Genomic DNA, 22,058 nt, shown 5'->3' on the forward strand with positions numbered 1-22,058 from the left:
TTCTTTTTCCTCTTCTTTGAAATTTATTCTAAACTATTGGCCCTCGAAGGCAGTACTATTTGGATCTTTTTTGACTAGTAGTTCAAATTCAAAGTCAAACCATGCAGGATTTATTTTAAGAAGAAAGCAGAAGACCAAAAATTTATATTTAGGAATATAAATAGTCCTTCCATTTTATTGCTAGATTAAGTAGGTATAGATTCTTCCACACAATTAATGTTAAATTATCTAGTTTAAACCTGTCAAAGAACAGGTACAATTTATTATAACACAAACTATACAATATGTTTATTACTGAGGAGAGATTTATAAATGTTAAAAATCAAAACAGACCTTGAATCTACAATGTGTAAAATACTGTCATGCTGTCTCTTCTTATAAAGAACACCTTTGTAGGGCAAAAAGTTATCCATTAATTTTTCTTTTACATAAAGCTGAATTTTTATGCTTTGAGTCCTAGAAAGACCATAGATTCATTGTTCAAAGGACTTTCTCTCTTCTCCCAAACTCAGATCTCCATCTTCATTTCCTAAAAATGTCCCCAAATTATCTTACTTTTCCCCAGTGAAAACTTACTCTTGTCTCTGTGTTCCCCATCTCAATCAGTGGCATCACAATCTACATTTACCTAGGTCACTGTAGCAGAGGCATCTTCTACACTCTTCTCTCTCATCCCCAAAGTCTGATTAATCAAAAAGTCCAGGTAGGTCCATACCCTCCACCCCTTGCTTTGTCGCTACAGTAAGCTCCTCAATGAGCTGAATTGACCATGCTGCCCTCTGACTTAGAAATTCTATTTCCCCTAAGAAAAGCTCTAAACTCCTCTGCATGTCATGGACAGCTATTTTTAACCTGGCGCAACCTATCCAAACGTTTCACTTTTCACGACTCAGCCTTAGGACCTGCACTGGAGATGTTTCCTGTCAAAACCACTGATCTCTATATATTTGGGTCTTTGAATTCACGGCATTCTCTGATTGGAATATCTCTTCCTTTTTCACTCACTCATTAATTAATATGGTAAATATCTATTGAATATCTACCCTGTGCCAGAGCAATGGAATGTGCTGGGGGATTACATGGTGGACAAAGGACAAAGGAGACATGGTCCCTGCTTGCACGGAGTCTGCACTCTTCTGATTGCACATGCCATCTTCCTTTCAGACTCAACTCTCCTTTACCTCATACTCCTCCCCGGCAAAATGCCCAGATTGAGCTAGTTGCTCCGCTTCTGAAGGACTGGGCTTCCGTGTGTGCCTTTATTGTGGTTTCGTCACACATTTTTAAAGTCCATTTCCTCACTAGACTCTGAGCTGCTTACAGTAAGGAGCGGGTCTTTTCATCAATAGACTTTCCCATAATACCTAGGACAGTGTTGGATGTTAAATTAATTTGAAGGACCTTGACCCCAAATTTAGGCACATGCCAGAAAACTGGGTTTCTAAAGATGATTGCAAGAAAGTTACTGAGTACAAGTATATTCTGTTTAGGCTTGTCAATTTTCATAACAGTTTTTAAAGGCTGTTTCTAATGTATTCTTCTGTAATATACCTGGCATACCATTAATTTTCTAGGTTTTAAAAGAATTACTTCTATCTCTAAAGATGATAATGTTATAAATAAATATTTGATTGTCATCTTTAAAACTCTTAATATATACCATAGCTAATGGCTCAAAACTTATCTTTGTATTCATTTTCTCTTTACACAGAAATCACTCTTTCCTTGAAGACTTCTGTAAATAACAAGAGGGTTTTCTTTTCCCTACTGAGTTGTATACTAATGCCGCGTAGCCTGAGGAAGGAACATATGCCCCACTCTCCTATTCCTAATGCCATGGTTACTGTAAAACTATTTCTATGCAGGATTATTTTCCAGCGGTCTTGAGAGCTATTGCTCCCAACACAATCTAGTATAGTATTTTTATATTGATTTATTCTGTGGAAATGAATTCTATGGGATAGTTTACAAAAGTCTCCTTCCTTCCTTTAATAGCTCGATTGGCTACAACTCCTCCGTTTGTACTTGACAGTAGCAACTCATGAACTGCATTGAATTTTTTAGTGGCAATGGGGACAATAAAGATAACTGTAATTGCGTGAATAGGAGTTGCTTTAAGTTCATAACCTGGAATAAATGAGGAAGCCCTAATGCAAAGGCAGCAGGATTTTAATAAGAAAATGAAACAGTATTCTGAGACTAGAATTACATTTCTTTAAACTACATATGTTAACTGCCATCACTATGAACCTAGTAAAAGAAAATGATGCTAATTTTCCAAGCCTGAAATGTTTCCTATTGGGATGTTGATTTCAGTCTATCCATGAAGGCTTATCAAACCGTTACACCACGCTTTGACTTAGGCAAGCAAAGTAATTTATAGACAAGGAAGCAAGTAACAGATTTTAAAATGTATTCGTGTCTAACTGCAGATCTAATATAATTTCATGTATAATTATTTAGAAAGAATCAAATTTAATGTACCTGTTCCACCTCCATCTTGCTTGAATTTTTTTCTGTATCATTACTGTGTCTGAAAAATAAATTGACCCAGTTTATAATTTTATTAAAATGTAATTTGGAAAATCTTAATCAAAATGTCAATATTCTTTACCCTGGAACTGGTTTTGTTTTCTCTTTGCTCTCATTTGTTTCCTCTCCATTAACACTTTCTGCAAAACATTAAATAAAAGAAAAATAATTTAAATAAAAGGTTATCAGTGTGTATGTATGTGTGTGTTTGTATGTGAGGAAGGAAGCATTACTAGAAACTGAAAATAAATAAATTCACCTGTATTGACATAACATTCATCTTAATAAAGTATTTCATAAACATAAACATCTCCCCCACATTTTTTCACTGTATCAGAGCCAGAAATAACCACAGTAAAATGTGATGCTATTTCTAAATAGAATGTAGGAATTAAAGATTCCCAATATTATGCAGGAAAGTCATTTCAGCATGAAAGAGTAATCTGGGGGTCTACTGATAAAGACATGAGACAAATAGAGAGTTCCACCAGACTGGCTGGAGGATAGAAAGGGCATTTTTTCCCCTTTTGCCAGATAATGTAAATTCAACCATTAATTTAAGGTAAAATATTTGATTAATGTAATTCCCTTGTATAAATGTTGGGAAATATAGAAAGAAAAATGTTAACTCACATCATGCACATATGGACAGTTAATTCAAAATATAACCCAGAATTCTTGGGCCTGGCTGGGTGGCAAAATGGTTAAGTTCACACACTCTGCTTTGAAGGTCCAGGGTTCGCAGGTTTGGACCTAGCACTGCTTGTCAAGCCATGCTGTGGTGGCATCCCACATAAAATAGAGGAAGATTGGGACAGATGCTGGCTCAGCAACAATCTTCCTCAAGCAAAAAGGGGAAGGTTGGCAACAGATGTTAGCTCAAGGCCAATCTTCCTCACAAAAAAAAAAGAAAAAATATGTATAATGCAGAATTCTTGATTTTATGTCTGTTGCCCACATAACTAAACCCCACTGCAGCCATATCAACATGTGATACCATCAATTTCCAGGCCATTGTTGGTTGATCCATTGAAATAAGTCATCTGAGTGGCCTCGACCTCTGCTTCAGCACTCATGATCTGCTGTGACACAGCCTCTGCGATGGGCATCACCATGGCAGCAGTTGAGGTGTTGCTAAGCCACATAGATAGGAAGGCGGTACTGCTCATGAACCCCAATGTCAGCCTGAAATGAGAAGGCCTTTAGTACGAGCTGTGCTCTCTAGTTTAACTAGCTCTCTAGTAGCTATCTGTAAAGGAGTGGGAACTCATTTTTTCAAAACATAGAACGTTAAGTTTCCTCCTAGATTACCAGCTCTGAGGATAGTCATAGCCAGGTAGAAATCAAAGTGACACATGTAAGAGTGGAGTTCTTATGAGATTTGTCTCCCAGAAACCACAAGAATCTCGTCTCTTCAAACAGAAAAATGATTAAACATAACCACACTGCAAGTTGGGAGATGGTATAACAGCTTATAATATTACAGCAATATTTGAATGCCCTTATGATGACATTTACCTTAAAATACTACAAAGACGAGGTGGAAACCACTTTTGAATTTAGGATCCCTTTTTCTTTCTTCAATCTTTTGGTCATATCTCTGTTTATTACTATGTATGCCAAGAATTCACAGGGCAAGGAGAGAGATTAAAATTTATAAATCTGCTTTTTACTTGTTCACTACTCTGGTTCAGTAGATCGTGGGTGGAGGAAATGGTTAAAATTGCTAGCTACCATGAGGTTCCAGAATTTTCTGTAGATTCTATTATTTAGGCTCTCCTGAATCTGACATTCCTGGCTGTTGTCGAGAACTGGATATATTGCATTGTCTTTTCTTATAAATAGAGTAGTTCTTCTCCCTGAAAAATAACATACCTAAGACTATTGGATTTTAAGCTATGTCTATAAACTTTCCTAATTGCTTGGGAGACAACATGATCTATTTTGAGTAGGAGGCCCCACAAAATCATTCAGGAGCATATCTTTCCATATGGAGTCATTTATGAAATTCTCTGACTCCCTTTTAAAATCGATCACAAGAAAAATTCCACACTATACGTTTCAATTTCAGATGAGATGGGTGTTTTCTATGTGTAAAACAAAACTTTTTAGAAATCTGTTTAAGAAACAATTAATAATAATAAATAATAAATAATAACAATTAATAATAATAAATAATAAATAATAAACAATTAATAATAATAAATAATAAATAATAATGATAAAAAACGAGGAACACTTTTAACTTAAAGCACTGGCAAGATGTAAAATCTTCCAGTAAAAAACCCCCTTGGGATCAGGTAAAGTTTCTGCATGGTGAAAATGCCTTAAATTGAAAAATCCACTTAGCGATATAATGGGCAGGATTCTTGTTCCACTGTGCCATGCACTACCCCATCTCCTGGGGTCAGTGAGCAGATGGTCAAGGAAAAGACACACATTTCTATAGCACCCCAAGAGGCACAGAACACCACTTTAGTTTAAGAGCAAAATGCCCTTAATACATACATGTCATAAAATTTTTAAGTAGTAAAAAATTTTAAAAATTTTGTCTCATCTGACAATTTCTTTTGTATTTAACAAAATGATTTGCTCTGTAAATGATAATCACAGATGTGGTTACACCCTAGGATGAATTAGGAAACCAAATTCAGTACAATTTTCTTATTTTCAAAGAAAATTTTCTTATTTTCAACCTTCTCAGACTTTAAAACATAATACCATTATGCAAATAATTGTGACACTGGAAATTTTTAAGTTCATATCTATGTTCTTAACCAGAGCTGGAATTAAAGCTAAAATAGCCAATTAATTTAATGGGAAAAAAACATTCATTTCAGTGGGGGAAAATCAGTCAAATGAGTGATTTCACATTCTATAGATGAAACTTCTTAATAGATCCTTTCACTTTGTAACAGTTCATTTAAAAAGAAAAATGTTCACCTTGGAATTTTTCTGCACACATTTGTATTTTGTCAGTAATGTCTTTGTCTTTGGTTCTTAACATCCTCCCTGATGATCAAGGATGCTCTCGAACAAGTCTTGAATGTGTAATCAGCCAAATAAACAAGATAGAACTGAAATCTACTCTGAAGTCTATCAATCTTGTCTGTTGAGGTTAAAGGCTTCTCTCAGCTTTGACTCCTATGGTGCATAAAGGTGAGAGAGTTGTGTGCACTTTTTCCAATCTCCCTGTAGTTAGACCCACAGTGAAAGGAAAGTTGTTGTTTTTCCTCCTGCAACTCAAGTACACTTTATATCGCTTTCACGTTTGCAGAGAAAAAAAAGTCATGAATTGTACTGAGCTACAAATGATTGCCTGGATGTGCATTACTTATTTGGTTGTTTGCTCTGTACAAAAATATGGTCTGTTCAGAATGTAAACCTGGAACAGTAAATGCGGTACTTACCATGCTGGGTTCACACCCACCATCATCACCATTCTCAGAGCAATCCTTCTGTGCAAATTCCATTTTTCTATTGATGTTGCTAAACAGATGACTCCAATTAGCAGTAGGTGAAAATCTTTGAAATAAGAAGATGCCACCTGAAATTACAATTAAATCCATGTTTTTTATGTTGGTGGGGAAAAATAACGTTGCACAAGAAAGACATTATTTTGCCGCTCTTAACTTTGACCTTCAACTACATAATCTTTATATTTTGTTGAGAGGAATGTACTTGTGTTTGAATACAAATTTAAATATGTTCTTCACTCTTACCCAGAAATAGTAGTGTTAAGGAAAAATACACAGAAAAAAAAGGGCCCAGGGTACTGAATTTTTCAATAGCTGAGTAACATCAGCCAAGTGCCTTCCATGCCTTAATTTCTCCATCTGTAAAATGGGATTAATTGGTTTATATTCCTATGGTAGAATAGCAATGACTGTGGTTTGGGAAAGTCCTGAGTCAAGCCTCCAACTTACCAGTATCTTCATTACCACCCATTACGCCATAACTACAGAGTCACTCCTTCATATTTTGAATGGTTTACCTTCAAGATTTACTTACTACAAAATAAATACCCTTGAATAGGGGCCAATACTTTAAATCAATTTTAGCTAATGCCATTCAGAGATTAATAGAGGGTACAGAAAATTTGGGCAACCATTTGCACCAACATTTACCAAAGAATGCTCTGAAGTATATTAGCTACATCATCCTTTTCTCAAAAAAAAAAAAAAAAAAAAAGACTTTGTAGTCAAATGAATTTAGAAAATCTAGAGTTTTGAAATACTAGACTTTTCTTTCCTGTAAGCCTCCTCAAAACCTTTAAATACCAACATATACTGCCACTCTCAAAGAGTTGGATTCCATATACTACATATTTTTCAAACTTATTTAATCATAGAAGCCTTATTTAATTTTTAGGTGGAGTACCTCATGGGACTGATATTCAATAGCTGTAACTTTATGAAATGATTGGCTAAACTAAATCACAATGCTGTGCTGAAAGGAGAGGATTATAAGAGGAAATATTCCTTTAAAAAATCAAATAATGTCCAGCAAAAGAAATGGAAGAGTTGGAACAAAACCATTCTAATGTTATGAAACCAGGAAGGAATAGGAAAATCAATTTTGATGATGATTTTGCTCTTTTTAATTATATCTGTATTTTTAATATAACTTAACTAAGCTTGGTTTCATTTCCAAAAGGTAAAAATTGAAAATTACCTTTGGAATTAAAAGCGAACGAGTGGACATCTTTATGTTTTATGAAAAGTTAATTTATTATGCTTTTAAAAGTCTACATGATTGTTGAATCTTATGGGTTCAATCTCTACCTCTATGTGTCTAAAATAATATCTGGCACACAGTAAGTATTCAATATATATTTGTTGAATGAATGTTGAAGACACCAAAATCTTTACATCTAGACAGATAGGTCTTCTGAGTTCCAGACTGGTGTATCCAACTGGACATTTCTATTTGAATTTCCCACAAATATCTAAAAACTCAACATGCCCAAACTAACATTTATCTACTCACTCTGCATCCTTCAAACATAGTCTTCCTCTTGTAGCCCCTTTTGTGATGAATGACACTTCCATCTATTCAATTGCCCATGCCAGAAACCTGAGGGTCAGCCATGATTTGTTTTTCACTTCCAATGTATGTGTATTGGCCGCCAAGTCCTATTATTTCTATTCCTTTATATCTTTTAAATGTGTCTACTTTTCTCTCTTCACATATTAGTGCCTTTATTAAGCTCCTCATTGTTTCTCACCTGGTTACTGTGTGATCTGTCTTTTTCTAATCCACCTCTTACCATTATCATAGTTATTTTTCTAAAATGTAAATCTGATCACATCATTGTCCCTCCTATCCTCCTTCCATGGACCCCATGTCTTTTGAGACCAAATCCAGTCTTCTCAACATGTCTTACAAGACTCTTCATCATTTGGTCCCATCTCACCTCTCCAGCTTAGACTTTCAGTGCTCTACCAATTTCCCCTTATATGTGTAGTCCCCCAAACAAAGAAATGCTTTAGCACCTGCTTGTCATTTAACCTGGAATGATCCTCTTCTCTCACCTTGGCTACTCTCTAATCTTCCTTCATAGATGAATTCAAATGTCAATTCTTCCAAGATGCCTTCCCTGACCACTGTAAGCTTGGTTGGATGGTACTTTCTTTTGTTATAGCACCTCTTAACCTATATAGTGATTATTTCTTTACTTAACTGTACCCTTCATTTGACTACACACGTTTTGAAGCCACAGATGTGTCTTATTTATCATTGTATTTATAGGCTTAGTACACACTTGGCATGTTTTGGCACGCAATATATGTTGAATTAATAAATCCCTAGACTCAAGGAGCTTATAAGTTATTAGATGAGGAAAAACAAGTAAACAAAAAGCGCAATAACATATCATAGGTGCATGAGAGCCACCTCTTCAGTAGAGTTGAAGTTCAAAGGGTTAAGTGACCACTTTTTTCCTAGAGGAATTGGGAAAGTCTTCTTATAGGACTCAATACTCGAGTTGGTATTGAAAGGTGAATAGACATGTGAATTTTCCTCTGTCCTTATCTCTTTTGCAATTTTGTTCATGGAAATAAGCCTCAATGACCCTATTTCACCAATAGTCTGAGAATTAAATGAGAGAATAAATGCAGAATTACTTTAAAAATACAAAGGAACACATAGAAGCAAGCCATTATGAGTAAAAGATTAAATACAGAAAGAACTTCAGGACCCCAAAATAGTCCTGTTATAATCTCTCTAGATTATACCAGCAGTTGGCAGACTTTGAAAGGGTCAGAAAGGGTCAGCAAATATTTTAGACTTTGTGAGCCTTATGGTTTCTATCACAGCTACTCAGCTTGTCTTTGTAGCACAAAAGTAGCCAAAGACAATATGTAAATGAAAGAGCATGACTGTGTGTGTTTCCAATAAAACTCTATTTGAAAAATTTCATAGTAGACTGGATTTGGCCCTCAGACTCACAGTTTGCAAATCCCTTAATAGACTATGCAAACAAACTATGGCTTGCAGCCCAATTGTCTAAATAAAATTAGTTGTTAAACCTAGGGAGGAATTTTCACATTCCCTGTTTTCCATTGTATTACCCATTCTTTGGTTTTCATCAGTTAACGTATTTGTAAAAGAACGCAAGCAGATGTGTTTGTTTATAGCCTACTTGTATAGGAGGTAATAAGAGAAGGTGCTATTGGTTTGTAAAATTATGCTAATAAATAAAACTATTTTCAAGGCAAACTTGATATGTCAAGTAAAATTTCTAATGAAATTTGAAATCTATTGTCAAGATCAAGGTAGTTATATTTCTGTCTCAAAATGGCTTTTCATCAAAAAACATGATAAAAACTCCAACTTTTGTAATCAGAACACCTGAGTTCTCTCTTAGCCATGTAATTTACCAGCTCAACAGCCTTTCTACAAGTCAATATACTTATCTATAAAAGTTAAATAATACTTCGCATCAAATTTGTGAGTTAAATGAGATTTTTAAAAAAGCGTTTTGTCAGTTATGATGTATATGATTATAAAGCCTATATTTCGTTTTTTTTTTTTTTTAAGATTTTATTTTTTCCTTTTTCTCCCCAAAGCCCCCCCCGGTACATAGTTGTGTATTCTTCGTTGTGGGTTCTTCTAGTTGTGGCATGTGGGATGCTGCCTCAGCGTGGTCTGATGAGCAGTGCCATGTCCGCGCCCAGGATTCGAACCAACGAAACACTGGGCCGCCTGCAGCGGAGCGCGCGAACTTAGCCACTCGGCCACGGGGCCAGCCCCCTTTTTTTTTTTTTTAAAGATTTTATTTTTTCCTTATATTTCGTTATTTTTTTTTAAATCTTTACTTATGTTATATTGCTAAATCCAATGGTCAATTTCCAGTGTTCATATTAGTTGACGTATTAACAAATTTGACACATTTAATCATTGCTTCATCTTTAAAACATTTGCTTCACTTGGATTCCAAGACCCCACACTCTCCTGGCCTTCCTCCTACATCAAGAACCTATCCTTCTCAGTCTTCTCTGATAGTACTTTCTCTTCTTGCCAATCTCTTAATGTTGTAGTTCTCCAGAACTCAGCTCTTTGTCCTCTTTGGCTTTTCCATCTTCACTCACTCCCTAAATGATCCCAACAAGTCTTAGGGCTTTAAGTACCATCTATATGTTGATGATTCTCAAATCTGTATTTCTAGCTCAGCTCTCTCTCATGCATGCTGGATTCATTTGTATCTAACTGCCCACTTAACATGTTCACTTAAATATCAAATAGGTATTTCAAACTTAATGTTCAATACTGAACTCCAGGTCTCAGCCTTTCTCCTACTCTGCCCATAGTCGTCCCCATTTCAGTTGATGGCAGTGCCATTTTTCCAGTTGGCAGGTCAAAAAGCTGTGAGGCAGCCTTGACTCCTTTCTATCACATATGCCATATCAAATTATTCAGGAAATTTTGTTGGTTTTACCTTAACAATATATCAAGAATATATTCACTATGCCTGGTCTGAATTACCCTGGTCTCTCAGCTGAATTACTGCAATAACCTACCATCTATTCCCTCCTTTCTACCTTGTTTCTCAACCCAATGACCCAAGTTATCCTTTTAAAATAAAAGGTAAATCAATCATGTCACTCTTCTACTCAAAACTTTCTAGGAGGTCTCACTTCTTTCAGAGTTAAAACCTTACAATGACCTACTTTGGCCCTAGATGGTCCAGTCTCTCTTCACATTGTCTCTGACATCATTTTCTATCATTCACCCCTTGGCTTCTCTGCTCCAGTGACACTGCAGACATATACCTGCTTTAAGGTCTTTGCACTGGGTATTTCCCCTTCGGCAATGATTGTTCCCCAGATACCCAAATGACTAACTCCCTCAGCTCCTGTAAATGTTTTTACAGGTATTGACACTTCATTGAGGTCTATTCGGATCATCTTAGTTAAAACTGCAACTCTCTCCTGGTCCTCATTATCCTGTTGCATTTTTTCCATAGCACTAATCTCCTTCTATCTCACTATACAATTTATCTGTTCATTGAGGTATATTGTTTATTGTCTCTTTTCTCCTAGGAAGACACTTTGTCTGGTTTTTTGTGTGTGTGTGTGTGAGCAAGATTGGCCCTGAGCTAACATCTGTTGCCAATCTTCCTCCATTTTATGTGGGATGCCACCACAGCATGGCTTGACCAGTTGTGCTAGATCTGTGCCTGGGATCCTGAACCTGTGAACACCATGCCATCGAATTGGAGCATGTGAACTTAACCACTATGCCATCAGGTGGCCCCCATTTTGTCCATTTTTATTCACTGATGTATTCCCAAGTGCCTGGCAGAGTCTTAGCACATAAATATTTATTGAACGGCTGAGTAAATATGTAGTATAACATAAATATGTGTGCATGTGTATCTTCACTTTATATATGTAAAATTTACATGTAAATATATTTTCAATAATAATAATAATACCTGCTTTGGAATATCCAATTGGGCACACTATTTAGTATTTCAGATTTTATTCAAAAGATAGGAGAGAAATTCAATATTTGTTGATATTCTTCAATACAACAATGTGCTCAGTAAGATGTAGGTATTGAGCATTGGCTTAACAAATAATTAGTGAAGCTAAAACTATGATGGCCAAAGAGAAAGATGTGTAGGGCAACGAACTTAGATGAGGATTCTAATGACACCATATTCTCCTCAATGACAGAGCTGAGATTGCAAGATGCTGCGGTAGGCTGGAATGATAGTTTAACACTGTCAAACAAACGTTATATAAAAACTCATAAGAATATTTGACACTTAGTATGTATCTCTGTTTCATACATATTATTTGATTTGATTGTTATGACAACCCTTGAATTGTGTTGCATTATCATTCTCTAAGGAAGACAAAGAAAGGTTTATTAAGGTTCATGATCAGGATCATTAAAGTAGTTAGTGGTGAATATCAGGGTTTAAGCTCACGTCGTCTGAGCTTCTCCAGCCCTTTCTCTGCAGCTTTGGTCAGCTATTTCCAAGTAAAAGGTCAGTTACTTTGTCTCAAAATAGGATCACAAGACTGAAAAACAGTTCTCTCCACTAAAAGTCCTAAGGACTTTGATTTGTTGTGAGATCTCATTAAGTTTAATAGGTGAAGAAAGTCACATCAAGTTTAAAACAAATTTAGGCTGAAATAGCAGAGGGGAGAGCATAGACTCATTTAGCTTTGCAACAGTCAGAATGTTTCTAGAGTGATCTATTCTCTTTTGTCAATGTGCAACTAATAATCATATTAATGAACATAGAATGAGTGCTTACTATGGGACAGACATTAGTTACATTTATTAACAATTTAATTCCAAAGTCTCATTGACAAACTAGAGGTATTTCCAGGAAGAGAAAAGAAGGTGGTGGTGGTGAAGGAGGTAGGGGTGACAGGGTTGAAAAAAGGAGCTGAGGTCTGGAAACCACAGAGACTGAAGGTGGGAAGACTTAAGGAAGCAATGATGTTTACTTTCAAATCCAAGCAACACCATAATGGGGAAGAAAAATGAAGTTTATTTGTGGAATCTCAAATATTAGAGAAAAGTTTAAAGAATCAAAGTGACTTAATTTCAGACTTGGGCTCAATAAAGCTGAATTGCTTAAGTGGTGAAGTTATTCAAAAATGGCATGGATTTCCTTGTGGGATATTCTAGGCCCACACACAGGAAGCCTTAGATACTTCCTGAGTGATCTGATCTGTAAGAGACATTGTGGAAGGAAATCCCTTCCCAGGATGAAATGACCCAGAAGAACTCCCTTCCTAGTCTAACATTTTATGACTGTTAAATTAGTCTGAGGCTGACACCTTGGAGGATAAAGGACTCTTGAATAGGTATCAGCAGCCTGAGTAAGACGACTGCCATTGGTACTGAGAACCTTATTGCCTCTAGTCAAGACTTCGCATCCTGAAAAGAGGCAGAGATGTTTCTTTGGCAGCTTCCACAAAGTCAGGCTTACCTAGGCACCATATTCCTCCTGTCTCCCTCTAACCCCTTTGCTACAGAAATGCCCCATGACTCCAGTTAATCTTGTTTCTAGCTCAGCCTCTATAAAAGTCAATTCAGAAGAGACAAAGATGTGAGTGTTAAACTTAATCATCTCTGGAGGTAGGACCACCCAAGCCAGCAGGACGGGAGTTAATACATTGACATCCTATTTTGGAGAAATTGCCAACCCCTTCTTTGAATATTTCCTCTATTGAGAGCCTTCTAGCATGTTGCAGCATTCGAGAAAGTTCTTGAATTTTAGACTCCAGATTCTCTGGGACAACAAATCTTCAGCCTGGGAATGAAAGGAACTAAAGTACAGCCCTGGCTACACTCTTTTCCAAATCAATGGTGCTTAGAAAGAAAAGAGTCAAGGTTATGACGGAGGGGAAAATGTAGTAAGAGGAGCAGAGAGGATCTGAAATGCAAAAAGATGGACTTGAACTCCAAAATGGGGAAGAATGGCATGAAAATAAGAAAGGGAGTAGCTTCTCTCGCAGAAAAAAAATCTCTACCCACATTACAAGACAGATGAACCCCATGATAGCAATATTGGACCTTGGCAGAAGATAGCCGTCCAAAGGGGATAAATTGCATGGACTGGCATCATATACTTGACATCTTTCCTGAGAATGTTTCAGCTGTGGTTTAGGCAGTTGTGTGCCGGGTGGCTGGAGGCTGCATGGAGATCGACATTCTGGTTTCAATGCATTTCATGCTTTTAATGGGAAATTGAATCCATTTTCTTCAGTTGGGTACCTTTAGATTGTATGAAGGTAAGAAAGACCTCTCAGCATGAATAAGCTCCTCTCAGCAAGAACAAAATAGAAATACATGTGGAAGTTAATTTGGCTTTATCTTTTGAAATGGCATGTTTCTGGAAAAGAAAACAGGGAAGCCTTTTCTTCATTAAGAACATAAATTGCTTTCCCAACACTGTGTGAGACCTAATTCTGCTGAATAGAAAAAGCTTGTGAAGGATGTGAAAGAGTTGGCCTTTTTGCTGAGAGGGAGGCACCAGGCATAAACGTCAGCCTGGGAAGATTGGACACGCATTTCTCCTGCTGACGCGCATGACTCAAGAAGCCACAGTCTGTGTCCTGTTTTTGTTACACATGCAGAATTGTAGAGAAGAGAAACAACTGGAAGTTTGGAACTTATGTAGAAGCCTTATCAACAAGATTATTGCCCCCCTTTAAATATAACTTTTCTCAGTGAAAATATCAACACAAAATGTCGTCTAATTACAACAAACATTTGCAAGAGAGCTTACCGTCTTAGAAGGGATGATCCCAAACAATGGGAACATTAACCCAGGTAGCAAGGCTGTGACGGAGAGAGGCAAAGCTTCTGTAAGCCAAAATATGGCAACAACAAAGAGTACGTAGGCACATTCTGCTTCCTGGAAAGAACAAAGGCAAAAGCACAACGTGAAATAATGAGGCTGGGAAGTCATCGTTCAAATCACAACCACATTTGCTGCATGGAGTTTTGTCACAGGGAAAGCAAGCAGAAACTCTGAAGGCCTCTGCACCTTTGAGTTGGGCTGTAAATAATCACGTGTTAGGGATTCTAAGAGGCAAAATTTAATACACATGAAAAAAACGAAGACATAAAAATACCTTCATCCACTAAGTTTCCTTTACATTTCTTGTGAAAGAGGTAATTGCGGATAGTCAACTTTCTGTGCTCATATCGGTGTATACGGATATTTGTGCTCACCTTCCTTTGGCTTATAAAATGCACTCCCAGTTCTGCTGGAAATACAGAAATAGCCATTTCTGCCTTCCCCCTGGGGCAGGCCACACCTGGTTTTTAACTGTATTCCTTGGTGCCTGGTTGGGTGGGACCTATGCACACCGGCCTTCCTCTCCTTCTACTAAAAAGGGGAAATCAACCGAGAAGAAAATTTTTGCTGTACTTTGTTTCAGAGAATGAAGGACAGTGTCCAAGTTATGTGGCATGGAGGAGAGTGAAGTAGCTCCTAAATGACATGGATCTGGAGATGAAGAGCCTTTGCCTTATTTTTTGGAAAGACAGCTGAGCTCCTGGGGGGACACAGGGAGACTCAACATGACTGAGACTCTTAACAGAATCTGTTGCTTTGCTAGGTACAAATGGTTTCTGTTTTATGGGTTTCTGTTTTATGGCATTGTAAAGAAAGAGTTGAAATTTATCATTATATTTGGCTTATATAAATAATTTTTCAAATTAATTTTTAATTAATTTTTTTAGCCCTAGAACATCTGCCACCAATCCTCCTCTTTTTTTTCGCTGAGGAAGATTGGCACTGAGCTAACATCCACGTCCATCTCCGTCTACTTTATATGTGGGACACCTACCACAGCATGGCTTGACAAGCGGTGCATAGGTCCACACCTGGGATCCAAACCTGCAAACCGGGGGCCACCAAAGTGGGACTTTCGAACTTAACCACTGAGCCACCAGATAGGCCCCTTAGATACATAATTTTGATATGAAGTCACTTGGAATGTACTATGTTATCAACAAAGGTTAGTATCTATTATATGGTTTGATTTTGGCCTCACATTGTTTAATTTCTGCAAATTCCAAGCAGCATTTGAGAAATGTACAAAACTGCTGAGTGTAATGAAGTCTTTTATTTTATTTATTTATTTTTTGTGAGGAAGATTGGCCCTGAGCCAACATCTGTTGCCAATCTTCCTCTTTTTTGCCTGAGGGAGATTGTCACTGAGCTAACATTTGTGCCCATCTTCCTCTATTTTATGTGGGATGCTGCCACAGCATGGCTTGACAAAGAGTGCTAGGTCTATGCCTGGGATCCTGGGCCAACAAAGCAGAGCTCACGAACTTAACCACTACACCAGTGGGCAGGCCCCTAATGAGGTCTTTTACTTAATGTTTTCTCAGGGCAATAAAATTTCTGGCTCTCCTGCCCTCTGAATCACCCACCTCAGGGGGAGTCCTCAGGGTGGGATGCACTCACCCAGCATCCTTGAACTTTCAGTGGGTTTCTGAGAAATCCCTAACAAGCTAGGATTATGTCATATCTTTATTGTGTCATCTTTTTAAAGGAGAAAGAATCAAGGTATTCTAATGTTGACAGTTTTATAGAAAGTCTGCCTCAATAATCCTGACAAACAGTAAAACAGTGAGACAGAGCTGAGCCTTAACTGAATCTTCCTCACTTAGTCTGGAGAGAATTTGTGAATACTAGCTTAATTTAAAATGCCAGTGCAGGAGAAAGACCAGGCCTGCATTTTCTCTTAGTTAGAACACATGGGTAGCCCAAAAGCTCCTCCTTATGACTTTGTGTTTTCTATCATACTTGCAAGAACCTAGATTTCAAAGATAAAATGGACCCTTTCACTATCTTGCTCTTTAGCTACAACCGATGCTCTCTGGGGCCTCCCTCTCCTCCTGTGACTTTACCTTTCCAATCTGCCCCTCCGCCTCCACCCTACTTCTTGCGGTACAGACAAGGCTGTTACCAAAACAGATCATCTTCCAAGAATCCACTTTGATTTTGTCACTCCTTTGCATACAGTCAGATTAAGGGACCAGCCACCCTGACGATTATATGGAGCACCAATCTATAAGGGACTGCTAAAACACCAAAAAAAAAAAAAAAAAGAATATATGGTGCCAGTTAATTCTGTTTACCACACATAACCCCTGCCATAGTGTTGGAGTTGCTATGCATTTGAACTTGACTGAGCATTGCCCAATTGCTATTTAAAATAGTTGTATCAGTTTATATTGCCACCAGCTGTGTGAGAAAGTTCACTTCACCAGCAGTTTGTATATAGGACTAATTTATTTATTTGACAACCTGATGGTATGAAAAGTTCTTCTTAATTTAATTTGCATTTGGTTGAATACCATTGAAGTATTTTTTCATGGTTATTGAACATAATTGTTTCTCTCCCGCAAATTACCTTATTTATAGTCTTTTTCCATTTTTCTGTTGTGTTGTTTGCTTCTTTTCTTCATGAATTTGTGGAGTTATTTGTAGATTTTTAATAATATTTCTTTATAAGTTATATATTTGCAAATATTTTTCTTCATCTCTGCCTCGTCTATGAAATATGCTTTATTGTATTTTTGGTTGACAAGAGGATTTTAATTTTAATGCAGTTATTTTAAAATTCTTTATTACATTTTGTGCTTTTTCTACCTTGTATGAGAAGTTCTTCCTATATTTTATATTCCTGTATTTTTTTCTAAAGTTTAATAATTTTCAAGTGTAGGGGCTTAATTTATTTTTATAGGAATCAGATACTTAATTCTTCCTAAATGGATAGTCAAAATGTCCTAGCTTTTTGTATTGGATAGTTCATCTTTTTCCTACTAATTCATGTTGCTCTTGTATATATACATATATTATAAATATATATATCTCACATTTTCTTTATGCATCCATCCATCATTGGACATTTAGATTGGTTCCATATTTTGACTATTGTGAATAATGCTGCAATGATCATGGGAGTACAAATACTTCTTCAAGATCCTGATTTCAATTCTTTTGGAGACATAAGCATAAGTGGGATTGCCAGATCATATATTATTTTAATTTTTATAAGTTCTATTTTTAGTATTTTGAGGAACCTCCATACTGTTTTCTATAGTGACTGTACCATTTTACCTTCTCACTAACAATATACAAGGGTTCCAATTTCTCCACATCATTGCCATCACTTTTTGTCTTTTTTTTTTTATAAAAGCCATCTTAATAGGTGTGAGGTGATAGCACTTTGTGGCTTTGATTTATGTTTCCCTGATGATTAGTGATGTTGAACACCTTTTCATATACCTGTTGGTCATTTGCATGTCATCTTTGGAGAAATGTCCATTCAAGTCCTTTGCCTATTGAGTATTCTTGGCACCCCTATTGAAGATGAGTTGACCATATATGCATGGGTTTATTTCTAAGCTCTCCATTCTGTTCCATTGGTCTATATGTCTTTATGCCAATACAGTACTGTTTTAATTATTGTAGCTTTGTAATGTATTTTGAGATCAGGAAGCGTCATGCCTCAAGCTTTGTTCTCTTTGCTCAAATTCCTTTGGTTATTCAGGGTCTTTTGTAGTTCTACGTGAATTTTAGGATTGTTTTATCTATTTCTGTACAAAATGCCATTGGGTGGGGCCGGCCCGGTGGCGCAGCAGTTAAGTGCCCACATTCTGCTTTGGCAGCCGGGGCTGTGCCAGCTCGGATCCCGGGTGCAGACATGGCACTGCTCGGCAAGCCATGCTGTGGTAGGCATCCCACATATAAAGTAGAGGAAGATGGGCATGGATGTTAGCTCAGGGCCAGTCTTCCTCAGCAAAAAGAGGAGGATTGGCAGCGGCTAACTCAGGGCTAAACTTCCTCAAAAAAAAAAAAAAAATGCCATTGAGATTTTGATGGTGGTAGCACTGAATCTGTAGATCGCTTTGGTAGCATGGACATTTTAGCAATGTTAAGTCTTCCAATCCACGAACTTTGGATATCGTTCCATTTATTTGTATCTCTTTAATTTCTTTCATCAATGTTTTATTATTTTAAAGTTTTCAGTGTAGAAGGGGGAACTCCATGGTTAAGTTTGTTCCTAAGTATTTTCTTCTCTTTGATGCTATTGTAAATGGGATTGTTTTCTTAATTTTTCTTTTTGGCTAATTAGTTGTTAGCGTATAGAAACAACTGATTTTTGACATTGACTTTGTATCCTGCAACTTTACTAAATTTATTTATTAGTTCTAACAGTTTTATGTGGTAGTATCCTAAAAGGTAGTATTTAGGATTTTCTACATATGAGATGATGTTATATACACACAGAGATAATTTTACTCCTTCCTTTCCAATATGATGCTTTTTATTTCTTTTTCCTGACTAATTTCTCTGGCTAGGTCTTCCAATACTCTGGTGAATAGAAGTGGTGAGAGTGGGCATCCTTGTCTTATTCTTGGTCTTAGAGGAAAAGCTTTCAGTTTTTCACCTTGAGTATGATGTTAGCTGTGGGCTTGTCATATGCATCCTTTATTACGTTGCAGTTCATTCCTTCTATACCTAATTGGCTGAGAGCTTTTGTCACGAAGCGGTGTTGAATTTTGTCAAATGGTTTGTCTGTGTCTATTGAGATAATAATGTGGCTTTTTCATCCTTCGTTTTGTTAATGTGGTGCACACATTAAAACTGATTTGTGCAAACTGAATAATCCTTGCATCCCAGGGACAAATCCCACTTGAACATGCCGTATGATCTTATTAATGTGAAAATGAATTCAGTCTAATAGAATTTTCTCGAGGATTTTTATGTGTATGTTCATCAGGACTATGGGCCTATAATTTTTTTTGTAATAGTGCCTTGGTCTGGCTTTGCTATAGGGTAATGTTGGCCTCATAAAACCAGTTTGGAAGTGTTCCCTCATCTTCAGCTTTTTGGAAGAGTTTGAAAAGGACTGGGGTTGATTCATCTTTAAATATTTGGTAGAATTCACCAAATGCAGGACAATGCAAATCTAATCATCTAGCTGGATGAGGTAGCTTGGGTCAGGTCCTGGCTGAAAGGCTGGGCAGTGTCTGCTTCCTGTGAATACCATCACAGACAGTGGTCAGTCTAGCTTTTTTCATAGCTTCAAGAAAACCACTCTCCAGCCCATAGAGTGTGGCACTGAACTTGATCCTAACCCCAGAACAATGTGGGAGCACTTTAGATCACAGTTCTCACCATTGCTCCACTTGTTTGCTTCTCTGGCGCATCTGGTCTACAGAAATAATCATTTGCTTTGTGTGTAGAGTGGAGAAGAGGGTGAAGGTGTGGGTGGTCCTACTTTCATAAACTTCATTTAAACTGCTGATCATAGGCGTTATGGATAGAAAAACTTATTTAAAAGGTGAAGATATGTGCCAAGTCAAGCAAATCTGTTTTTCTGACTTATAACTAAGTAAGAGGATAGAAAAATAACATTTATGAATGCCTACTACATGCCAGATACAATACTTGGTGTTCTACATGATTTATCTTATTTAGTCCCCATCAGAATTCTATGAGGCACGTCTCGCAGTTCCATGTTGAACAAAGGATCAATAATGACACTGCTAGTGTGCGGTAGAGTTGGGATTCATTCCAAGTATAAACTCCATGAGAGCATATCTTATTTCCTTTACTGCTCTACCCTCAGCACTTAAAACAGTACCTGCAGAAAATAAGCACTCAGTAATATTTGCTGAATGAACGAAGTTTTTCTTTTCTGTGTTCTTTCTACAATTATTTTTATTCATGTATCTTGATGCCTATATAAAACACTCCATCACTATCCTAGGCATAAAATTCTTTAGTATAGGAATCTCTTTTCTTTGCCCAGCTCTCTTTTCTGTTTTCCCTCCTACTTGCCTGGCACTGGATCTCTGGACCCTCTCCCCAGTGGGTGAACATCTCCACATTTTCCCCTGAGCTCTTCTCTCTCTTGCTAACAAGCCGGAATCAGAACTAAAAGTTTTATCTGCACAGGCTACTTCCCAATAGTGACATTCTCCCACTTCCCAAGGCCCCATTTAACGATGTCATCATATAATATCTTGTCTTAACCACCTTGCCTAAGTGCAGCCAGGGCCCTTGTTGCAGAGGTAGAAACGGCAAAAGACGCTATGACTAAGCGGTTTGGATAATGGTTCCCCCCGCCCAAAGTTCTGACTGTCAAATTATCTCAGAAAATGTGGCTGATTATGTTTAAAAATCACCTTTGTTCTCTTTTAAATTATAGCTCTAGATGGAATTGAAATATAAATTAGGCTTTAAAATACAGTTTTTTTCACCCCTTCTCCCCCTTTTTTAAAGACACACTGACTGATATTAGGGAGTAATTTGGCTGATGAATTAGTACATATGTGGGTACGATCTCTCAGCTCAGCTTGAGAAAAGTGGGACCAATCACAGACTGCACTCACTGCAATTGATTTTCTAAAGAGAACACAAAGCAATTAAGAAAGGAGAAAAATGATGCATTCTAAATCTGTGTGCTACAAGCAAAACACTATTATTATTTGACAGAGCCTGTAAAGGGCTTCGAATGGTTCGTCATATACCTTCCCCTCCCGCTGCAGTGATTTCTCAAGACTCAATCCATATTAATTGCAAAGCTTAAAATGACTCAAAATATCCTCATCTTGGAACATGGAGAGTAAGAAAGAGCTCAGCTATAAAGTCAAGGAAAAATAAATAACATTTGTTGTTAGTTTTTAGGCCAAATGGATAGCAAGGAAAGTCAATTGGTGGCTCCACTATGCCAATTACTGGGGAATTTTTAACTCCTTCTTTTCATTTAACCTTTGCAAATAATTAGCAATGGAGATGTACTGTGTTCACACCTCACGCTCACAGTGGAACTGGAAATAGCCACAGAGGTCATTTAGCTCTCCAACTTGACTATGCGTTAGGGTGTGATCAAAATGCAGTCCATGGATTGGCTTCTTTAGGATCCTGACGAGTTTGTTAAGCATGCATCCTGGACTTCACATCCAGAGGTTGTGATTTTATGCAAGTACCTCACATGAATCTGGAGCAGCCGATCCACAGATAACATTTAAAACTCTTTTAAGAGTCTTGTTCATTTTGCAGATGAGGAAATGGACCAGTGGGGAGATTGACAAAATTACTTGTGAAGCTTTTCAGAAGACGCTAGATAAGTCAAGACAGACAAAGCTATGCAGTGGCAGAACTCCCTAAATCTCAGGAGCTTAAAACAACCCAAATTTAATTTTTGCTCACACTATTTGTCCATCACGGGTTGCGGTGACTCTGCAATCTAGGCAGAGTGAGACCTCATCTCAACATGCACTTTTGTCATCACAAATGCAGGAGTGGTGGAGTAAGGCAAACTGTGCACAAGCTTTCAAAGATGCGCTGTAAATACCGTTAAAGAAGCAATGTTGTCAACGGGCTTGCGAGTTAGACAGGCTTGTATTTAAGTCCTCCCACACTCTGATAGACTGTGTGACTCTGGGTCAATTGCTTAACCTCTCTGAGTCTTGTTTGCTCATCTGTAAAATGGGCATAGTATTGACTGTTTCTAATG

The 22,058-nt window shown here is 37.2% G+C and overlaps 1 protein-coding gene across 1 annotated transcript in view; it reads right to left on the reverse strand.

Annotated features, from left to right (window-relative positions):
• Positions 1–22,058, reverse strand: part of SLC13A1 (solute carrier family 13 member 1) — a 76,846-nt gene that overhangs the window by 48,141 nt on the left and 6,647 nt on the right. The window contains exons 2-6 of the mRNA XM_014839151.3: positions 14,291–14,419; positions 5,943–6,079; positions 3,530–3,717; positions 2,615–2,672; positions 2,485–2,533 (exon numbers count right to left, since the gene is read on the reverse strand). Of these exons, the coding sequence (XP_014694637.2) occupies positions 2,485–2,533; positions 2,615–2,672; positions 3,530–3,717; positions 5,943–6,079; positions 14,291–14,419 (561 nt within the window). The remainder of the gene's footprint in view (positions 1–2,484; positions 2,534–2,614; positions 2,673–3,529; positions 3,718–5,942; positions 6,080–14,290; positions 14,420–22,058) is intronic.

This window comes from Equus asinus, chromosome 1 (assembly GCF_041296235.1).
Source record: "Equus asinus isolate D_3611 breed Donkey chromosome 1, EquAss-T2T_v2, whole genome shotgun sequence".
Taxonomy (NCBI): domain Eukaryota; kingdom Metazoa; phylum Chordata; class Mammalia; order Perissodactyla; family Equidae; genus Equus; species Equus asinus.